The sequence below is a fragment of the Copidosoma floridanum genome, unplaced genomic scaffold, assembly GCF_036245765.1.
Source record: "Copidosoma floridanum isolate Cflo_tuat_1 unplaced genomic scaffold, Cflo_Japanese_pri ptg000014l, whole genome shotgun sequence".
Lineage (NCBI taxonomy): Eukaryota > Metazoa > Arthropoda > Insecta > Hymenoptera > Encyrtidae > Copidosoma > Copidosoma floridanum.
In genome coordinates this window covers 2,980,351-2,990,166 of record NW_028321891.1, presented here as the reverse complement: position 1 = coordinate 2,990,166, position 9,816 = coordinate 2,980,351, and the positions used below count along the sequence as shown (strand labels likewise).

At 33.7% G+C, this 9,816-nt stretch overlaps 1 protein-coding gene across 2 annotated transcripts; it reads left to right on the top strand.

Moving 5' to 3' along the window:
• Nucleotides 1–2,523: 2,523 nt before the first annotated feature.
• Nucleotides 2,524–7,495, top strand: LOC106638201 (uncharacterized). 2 transcript variants are annotated; one of them, XM_014351268.2, is made up of 4 exons: nucleotides 2,524–2,604; nucleotides 6,508–6,633; nucleotides 6,723–6,876; nucleotides 6,966–7,495. In XM_014351268.2, exons 2-4 carry the CDS (start codon nucleotides 6,516–6,518, stop codon nucleotides 7,063–7,065), a joined length of 372 nt encoding a protein of 123 aa, XP_014206754.1. In that variant the 5' UTR covers nucleotides 2,524–2,604; nucleotides 6,508–6,515; the 3' UTR covers nucleotides 7,066–7,495. The 2 variants fall into 2 exon arrangements, with proteins under 2 accessions (XP_014206754.1, XP_014206755.1); XM_014351269.2 differs by having other exon boundaries at nucleotides 2,531–2,707.
• Nucleotides 7,496–9,816: the final 2,321 nt, after the last annotated feature.

Here is a 9,816-nt window from a genome sequence, read left to right as displayed (position 1 = left end):
TTTTAAATCGAGAAAAATGGAGCTGCAAGAGTTACCTCGCTCGAAACTTAATCAAAGGCTGACGCGTGATGTCGAAGCCGGTCGAGAAGGTATGTGTATGAAAATCAAACTGAAACTGGATTATTATTTCACCTGCAACAGCTTTCGTTTATTTTCACAATTATTTAAAGATACTAATCCACGGTGCAATTGTCTTATCATTTTCTACTAGAGTAATTATCGTGTAATAATTTGTAGTTAAAAAATGGAATCGGCACTTATTATTTTATTAATAAATAAATCCGTATTATTAATGATACGTTTACTTTTAATATGTAATTTAAAATATGTTTTAACAGTCACGCAAATTAATTTTTCGTAACAATCTTTACTTTTACTATGGAACTTGAATACACTCGTTTCATAAATTTTTCTTCCTGAATACAGCGCATTTTTTGTTAAAAATTTTTTTTATTTATTACGATTTACAATATAATGGTAAAATTTTTTTTATTTTTTGACAATAAGTGCGATACATTTTAAATATTAAAGTTTATTATGAAATATTTAAAATAAAATATTTTTATACTTTTTCAAATACTTTGACTTTTTATCTATTTTTCTTTCAAATTACAATGCATTATTATTGTTACAAAAAAATTCGTCTCGTACTATGTTAAAAACGGCATTAAAAAAAAATTTTTCACACAAACAATGCACAACACATTTTAAGCAAAAAAAAAAAGTTTCAAAAAATTGGAAAAGTATCCATGCCCAAGTCTCGTTACTTACCATACTAATTGTTAATTAACCAATGTTATGGTTTTTTAATTATTAATTCATACTAACCTGTTTTATAGATCTTTAACTGTACTGTTGCACGTTTTTGATATGGTTTTTCTATTTTTTCGAGCTAAAAAGCGCAATGGATGATTATTTGTAAAAACCGTACATTTTATTTATAAATTTTATTATACATATTGTACAAAAATTATTTTTTTTAATCGCATACGTAGTTGCAGTTGAAATCGTGAAACAACCCAAGATTCGGTTCGGACACGACTTTACAACCATGAAATGTCCGTATTGCCGGGCCAAAATGACTACGAGAATGGAGGTCAGAACCAAAATCTGGACTCACTTATCAGCTGCTATTCTGTGTTTGCTGTGGTACGTCGAAAAAGTACACATGTGCTCGCAATTTGAAGCACGTGGAATAAAAAAAAAAAAAAAAAAAATTTAATTAAAAATAATACATTTGCAGTATGTGGCCGTGCATCCCGTTGGTTTATTGCACCAAAAGCTGTCTGACTCTGAAACACTACTGTTCCGAATGTAACCAGTACTTGGGCGAGTCTGGCTTTCTTCCTTTTCTCAGATGGAATAGACGAAGCGATTAGAATCTGGATAAAGATGATGTACTTATTAATAAATGCAGAAAATTGAATGTCTGTTGCTTGAAAAGAAAAAATTTTAGTCAACTTGAATTAAATGAAATTTAGTCGTGGTAATACAATAGAGCCAAGTTATCGTTGTCTTTGACAACACACTTTAGAAGCTGGATCTATTATTAAAAGCTAGTGGCTATGAAAAAATTACGCTTGTGCATACGTACAAGGCATGACAGAAATTATATTCATTACTGAATGCAAGAAATTTCATGACACGTATATAAAAAATAGATGTTACGAAACAGTTTTTTTGCTAATTAAAAACGATTTTGGTTGTTGAGAGCGTTAGAAAGCCATTACAGAATAAAATTGTTTTTTTGGAAGTTTTTTTTTTCATTCAAAGCTTTTACATTAGTTACAATGTTGAAAATTATCAGTTACTTTCTGCAACGAATAAACAAAAGTTTTTTTTTCATGCTTTCGTATCTTTCCTGAATTATATAGCATTTTTATCCATCTTTGAGTAAAACATACAATACGCAAAAGCTGTAAATTTTCTGCGAATTTTTTTTTCCTCTACATGAAACTATTTTTATTGCAAACCATAATTTTACTTCGTGGAGGTAATGAACTCGATCCATAATTAATCCAGTTCGAACAGAATAAGCGACAAAACAGCAAAATGATTAAAAATCTAAGTATGGGCATAAAATTTTACAGAGAAAAATGGTCACGAAAGCTCAGTATGGAAAGAGTTGTCGCGAGATATCATGACATCATCGCTCCAAGGGGGCATTATAGGTATCCGGTGACGTGTTTTTTTCTTCAAAAAATTAAAACCACATGCCACCTAAAAGAACAGCCACGATACGACAGAAGGGAGATACTTACTTATGTGTTTACACAATTTCATCGAGCACGTGTACACAATAAGCCGCTCACAACATAAATGTACATTTATATATAATTTTGGTGTGCGCTCTAATGTGTCGTAGAGCGGTGGAGGAGAAGGCTGGTCCTCGCTGCTCTCCCTCTCCTGGCGTATATGATTCGTAACGTGAACGTAATGTATATGCCACTGCTGCGTATGACAGTATCTTAGTTTCGTTTTGACTCTCAGTGTAACACTGTCAGCAAGTCTCGATTTTTTTTTTTTTTTTTTCACTCTCGTGCTTTTTATTACCGATTTGGTCCTCGATTTTTGTTTTTCGTGTGTTTTTGTTGTGACAAAAAGGTTAGTTGTCGATTTTATTTTTGGTTTTGTTTTATCACTGCCGAAGAGCATTGTTGTAAAAAATCTGTGCTGGGCAAACATGTACGAATGGTTACAGGCACACGTGAGTAGAAAGATGGTGTCGAAAGTAGTAGGAATAATTTTTTTTTTTTCCCGTTTGCTTCCCGCAATGCTTGACTGGCAAATTAAAGTAGTGGTAGATTTTTAATTGAAAGTACCGAATTTTTTTTCAAAACTCACGTAAAATTTATCCTGTACGCTCTAAGGTAATAATTAAGGATGCAGTTTTTTTTTATCTCTATGATTTGCATCTACATGTATTTTTCTTTGGGTAATAATACTGCTTGAATAGTAATTTATCTTTAAAAGTCTTTCTGGGAATTCCCGAAATCGTGTCTATTTTTATAGACATACATTTTTTTCATCCATGGGTGTATTTTTGTGTGTGTGCATGTATATTATGTCTTTATGTTGGACAAAATACAATTTTTTTAGTTCCTTTTTTTAAACGTTTGTCTTTGGAATTTTTAATTGCAAAAAGTAGACAACTCATCGTTATACTACTCATTTTTTGTTTATTTAACGCTTATCATTCCGATACAGATGTTTTATCGGATAAAATAGTTATTACTCAAGCGTGCCTTCCCTTATCGAGTTATTATATTTTATGAGTTTAGATTTTTTAGCGCATCACAAAAAATACACACTTTTCATCGTACAAGGCATTAAGCTTACGTAGGACCATAGGAAACCTTGAAACAAATACCAACACCTTTGTCGTTTTGATTTTCATAATTTCTCCGGGAATTAATAAAAGTATAAAAACAAAAATATGTTTGATCATTTTTTTCCATATGCACTACGAGGAATCAATATTAATATTCGATTCAGCTAATTGCCTTTTGACGAATGTGAATAAAATAAGTCACGAAGGCTGCAGATCTCCCCTTTAATTAGCACCATTTGCAAGTGAATGTTTCCGAGGCAATAGACAACGGCGTACAAAAATATTCTAAAAAATAAATCTACCCGCACGCGCGTACATTTTTTTCGTCAGCCCATACCGAGGCGCATGCTTATGCTGCTCAGCTGATATCAGATTACTCCGGCTTGCCTGCGTAAGTAAAATATCGTCACACTCGGACTGTAATGAAAAAAAAAAAAAAAAAAAAAAAAAACAAACATTGAGTCATTCGTATTTCCCGCAAATTAACGTTCATAATCGAGCCTATCGGTCTCGTTAAAACGAAACAATATCACTCGATTTGCGCAAATTGCTTCCCAAGGATACCGCAGTTGGGAGATTATATAAGGGGAGATGAAGCCCTGTACTTATGCGTGCCCTATACGCATGTACTTCAGTATCGATGAACAGAAAAGAGACAGGAAAACGTGACGTCGCGCAACCTCAGAGGCGATCAATAAGTCCATGCTGTCCTTTTATATATATATATATGAGGTGAAGTTGAGTTCTACTTCTCGTGTTTCCGTTTCATGGGGACGCTGTCTGTGGCGCGGTTTTTATAGACACTGCAGCTGCGTAATACACGTTGCCGTGCTCGCGTCGATGGCAGCAGCAGATAGTTAAACACGTTTTTCTTTTTTTAAGCCTTCCGATCAATAACCGTGTGTGGATAACAAAAACATTACATTCACACGTTATGTTTCGTGCTAGAAATTTTTACAATTTTACGCAACACTTTTCCTCGTTTTCCATATTTTTGATATGAAAATTTCTCTACTCTTTTTCCAAGCATTACATCTTTGGCCATATTTATTGCAAACAAAGAAAGCATTTCAAATAAAAGAGTATACCTACTTAAGCCGGCAAAAAGCCACGTGTAAGAGTTTTTTTATCTTCTACAAACCAAGCTGCATAGTACCGTACTTTTCAGCTCGGGTTAGCATGTGACTCATCGCATCTCTCGTGTCGCGTCTCGACGTACAGACTTTTTCTCGACTCATAAAAATGCACCATTTTTTACTGAACCTCCACGTTATGGTGTTACGTTACTCGTAACCAGAGTAATGAATGAATAAAAAAAAAAAATGAAATTGTTTATGTTAAAAATACCGCAGTGTATGCTAAGCCCAACTTTCATAGCCTATACTGTAATTTGAGATGAATATAAAGATCATTCATTCATTTTTTTTCTATAAGCTCGCCACACAAGATTCTCTCTATTTTTTTTTTTTTTTTTTTTTTTTTTTTTTTTTTTTTTTTTTTTTTTTTTTTTTTTCTAGTGCACAGAAGATTGCGCGCCAAATATTGCGAAATATTATTCACAAGTTAATAGTAGATTTAAAATAACACTGTCCGCAATTTTTCTGTAGCCAAGTCATCCTTTGTTGAAAAAATCTTAGAAATCAATTTCTGGGCGTCTCTGGTCATCACTTTATTGTAGAGCATTTTTTCCTCTACAACAGACGATAGATTTTTGAAAAGTAAGGCACGTAAAATAATTTTTTGAAATGTTTCCTCTCCCGAACACATGCATGTTCTTTTTCGAGAATTTTACATGTATTTTCTGTAGTCCGACGTTCGTCGATTCGTTACGTACAGACGTTGATGTAGGAAAAAACAGATATAGATACAACGTTAATCTGATATTGTACGGGTACACGTGTCTCGTTTCGTCCGAGTGCTGTTATAACATCACCTGTATGTACTTACGCGCCGTACAGAGATTTTTTTCGCGTATCAAGTATGAGTCATCGATATTCTTATTGTAACTTTATCATCGCTCTGCATTACAAACAATAATGTTTCTTAGAGGTAAAAACGTAGCAATCGTTATCAGACAAAAGATGCGATTAACAGTACATGTACCAATATCCATTCAAAGAATCAAGATAAACGCATGTGATACAGCGCAAGACAAAAAAATTCTATTGTCGATGTACCGCGAGTTTTTGTATTGGTGCTACGACGAAAATAATACGTGGCTTGAAAAATCACAGCTCGGCTCCATCAATTTTACCTCAAGGCTGATTTTAAAACAGCGCCAACCTCGCACGTGCAAAAACTTGTTACGCGCTTTTGTGTAATTTTTTTCGAGCTCTCTCTTTCTCGTACACGCTTGCTTCAGTTGCAAATTACCTTTGAAGCATCCGCGTTGTCAAATCGCCCACTGTTGCCTGTAACAAGAAGATCAGTCTTCTCCTTCTACGTACTCGCTTTTTCAAAGATATCCAAAGCCGTAAAGCGATAGGCTACAGTTCTTATCTATCCGGCATGAAATGTAAGAAAAACGGCATCTCGAGTTTTTCCCGTTTTATCACCCACGCGTAGTCCATCAGTTAGCTCAATGTGCAAATAGATTACCTGATGTTTCATCACGTCGTTAAACAACTTTATTCCCGAGAAGCTTGGCGGTTTGCTCATATTAGATTGAATACACACTGAGTGAAAAAAATAATAAATATTATAGAGAAATTCCAGCCAAAATTACCATCTCAAACAGTAAATCGGATGCGAGCTGGATAAACAGGAAAAAATTATTATTTTTAAAAGTAAAGATTATTGTTTTAACGGTAAAAATTGTAGTTTGAATGGTAAAAATTATGGTAAGAACAGCAAAAGTTACCATTCTGGAACGGTAAACCTTAAAAGGATCGATTAATAAATTTTACTTACCCGCATATAAGTTTTTACTGTTTTAACCATAACTTTACAATCACGTACGCTTTATCCTCATGTATGATGCGCGTTTCAAAATGCAAAGCATGTCTGTTGCGCTGAAATATATAAAACTGATTTATGAAAGTTTGATACAACAGAGTTTATTAGAAAAAAAAAAAAAAAAAATCTCTCTATTTATTATACAAGTACCTAAGACGAAGACACATTTATTGTACTTCTAGACATATTATATTGGTCACGTCTTCCTTTACTTTTTGCAGATTAAAAAATGAGTAAGATGTATCCGGACCCAAATGCACCACCGGCTGGCTTTGCACCGCCACCACCTTACAGTTCAGTGCCATTGCAACATGCTTACGATGGAATACCACATCAGCCACCACCGGGTATGAAAAATCAAATCCAAGTGCCTGTTAGGTTTTGTTGAAAACATTTTTATGACAAATTAATAGTGCGGCTTTAACCCTTCAAACAGCACAATCCACGGTCATTATCGTGCAAAATACGTCTTTTGGATCTGAACCCCAAAGGATGAATTGTCCACATTGTCATGCGGATATCGTCACGAGGACGGAGTCGGCTCCCACAGCCACGACCCATCTCGTGTTTTTAATATGTTGCCTTTTCATGTGAGTCACGTGTCTTGATTCATGCCATCGTTGTAAAACGCGCATACAAAAACTTAATGACGATAGTACATCCTTCTTTTTTTTTCCAGATGCTGGCCGTGCGCGCCTTTCGTTTATTGCACGGATTGTTGCTTGGCAAAGAAGCATTACTGCCCAAGATGCAACCATTACTTGGGCCAAGGACAATGAAAGCTTATCCATTCTTCGTTCGAGAAGGAGACCACGATTGTCCATCGTGTCGGGATCGTCGATCGCGATGCGAGCAAACACCGCATTTTTTCATAGACGTTTTGTATTAATGTTGTGTACAGAGCAAAAAGTATTGAATTATTTTAGCGTGTAAGGAGTTTGAGAAGTTGTCATGCTTATGCAAAAATGTGTATGTCAACGACTGCTTATGGGCTCAAAAGTGACTACAATGAAGTATTCTTTTAACAAATAGTTATGGTTACAACAGGTTTTTTGTTCAAAACTTTAAAAGTTATCGAGAAGTCTTTTTCACGAGTGTTTTTAGTGGGTATACACTTGTACATTGTACGACTTTGATACTTTAAGAAGCTTTAAATTTATATTTGTGATTCTACGTAATTTCAATGAAAAATAAACGGTATCATTACAATTTTGCATTTTGTATTGTACTTACAATGTATATTGCAATACTTACTTGGCACAAAGTGTGATACGAGCATTGATTCTTCCACATTTTCTACCTATTTTTATTATCATGGATTAATTATTCGTTATTCTATAATTTTTAATTATAATGAACGTAATTATAATTATGTAAGCTTAGGTATTGCAAACTAAGTTAAAATACCTAATATAAATCAAAATATTCCTTCTACGTACTGTTAATCATTTTTTGAAAATAAAATACCAATACTGTCACAGTATATACATTTTTTATTTCCTTTCGTCCACTCGAATTACACCTTTTATTGAAATCGTCACATTGTTGTTTTAATCCTCGAAAAACTTCAAGCTCTAATTGTAAGCATATCTTATGTTTACATGATAAAATTCAGGGGTACTACCAAAATCAATTTATAAAAAATTTCAATTTTCAATTATACCATAAATATGATGCAACATCCTTTTACTTCGAAAAAATGCTTTGTTAAAACACACGTTCATTGTCAAATGTAAAAATGATTCCTCGTCAAACAATACCTATACCGTCAGCTATGACTATACATAAAAACATATAACCGATCTCATTTAGGAGTGTTGCATGCGCCCGCGTGTGTGTGTACATTGTGAGTTGAGCGAATATATTAAATTAAATTAGAGTGTTTTGTTTCACTGCAAACATGCTTAAGATGGTCAAAATTGTGTTTGAAACGTATCCACCTCATCCAAACGTACGTACTTTTCTCGAGAATCATCAAAAGTTCATTGTGCTCTTCAGGATTTATAAGGAGTGGAATGTATCACAGATGAACCTTCATTTCCTTCTATTTATATTTTTTAAACTTATGAGTTTTAAAGTTAAGCTTCTTACTCCCCTTTAACTTTAATGAATTTTGAAAGTATTCATTTATTGGATTAAATATTTTAAAACAGTTTCAATTTTATTAGAACAAGAGCTAGAAAAATATTTTACCTGCCAGCGGTTTGAAGTATTTAATTGTGTTCAACACGAGTGCAATGTACGTCGAAATGTTTTCAATGCAATATAGTATGGTGAATTCCGTACAAATACACTTATTTACCATTAAAAAGGATATTTTTTTTTGTCCAACTTTCCTATCTTACGATCAAAGCTGCCACAAGGATGATCAAGACTTCACGTGGTGTTAAGGCTATAGTGGTTGTTTTCCTACCTCGGACGTTTTTGATGATTCGGGCATGATCTCGGCAGGAAAAACAGTGTTCGGCCCACAAGTACCATATCCATCCGAGGCTACCATACGCTCCCTCGGGCCTAATTCGCAGGACCCTTGGGTCACAAAATAGCTCTGGAGGCGATGGTTCTTTTGTGACAAAAACTACCGATTAATCCAGTTAGCTTTCCTAATGACAGAGTTGCAATATTTTTGACAGCTATGAAAATTTTGTGAATCTGCTTATAAAAGAGTTTTCTTTTTATTTCCACTGGAATATACAAATATTTTTTATATTTACAAACATGATTTGCAGACAAATCGACAAGATTAAAGAAGATGTTAGATTTCACGTATGCGTTGCTATTCAATTAGTATATAATATCGTTTTTACACCTAGTAGAGGAAGGGGGGGGGTAGGAGTCGTAGCTCATCTATACGACTCTGCTGCTTAAGAAATAGTCTCAGTTCGAAGCATACCGCTACGTTTGAAGTGATCGAATTTTTCAACACGATTAATTAATCTCCATCGTGGGTTTAAGGTACGTTTTTACTTGGTTTGAATATAATTGCCACCAAAGATCAGTATTTTATACAATTAGAATTCATTTTTATTATAATATCTAATAAAACCTGTAGATCTGTATAACGTTAATTTCAGATTAGTATGATTTTACAATCCTGTTTAATTAATGATTAAATAACTGATGCGGAATTTAGCTTTCCTGTAACAATGATCAGCATCAAAATAATTTGTTGATACACACGTTAACATAATACGTTTTGTAATTTTTGATGTCTGAGATGAACTCAACACAAAATCCTTATCCATCTATTTATAGAGTGAGCCAACTTTTGATGAGTTTTGTTCCATGTCCAAGTATGACATTTTTTTTATTTGAAAAAAAATTTAGTTAATCCAAATATAGTAACAGTTGGCACAACTTAAACCGATTCTTTGTTCTACCCCAAGAATTTTAATACAGTATTAATACAGTATAAATGGGCTTTTTCGAAGTTTAGTTACTTCAGATGATAAAACTAATGATAACGATTATTTTACTATTTTACCAGAAGTACGCTTAATAGAGGCTATTTAAAATTGTTAATTCAAACA

What these genes read in the sequence shown, in the direction of transcription:
- LOC106638201 (XM_014351268.2), top strand. Translation starts at nt 6,516, where the DNA reads ATGAGTAAGATGTATCCGGACCCAAATGCACCACCGGCTGGCTTTGCA. An exon ending in ACCACATCAGCCACCACCGG is followed by an intron (nt 6,634 to 6,722) that starts GTATGAAAAATC and finishes CCCTTCAAACAG; the next exon opens with CACAATCCACGGTCATTATC. An exon ending in TTAATATGTTGCCTTTTCAT is followed by an intron (nt 6,877 to 6,965) that starts GTGAGTCACGTG and finishes TTTTTTTTCCAG; the next exon opens with ATGCTGGCCGTGCGCGCCTT.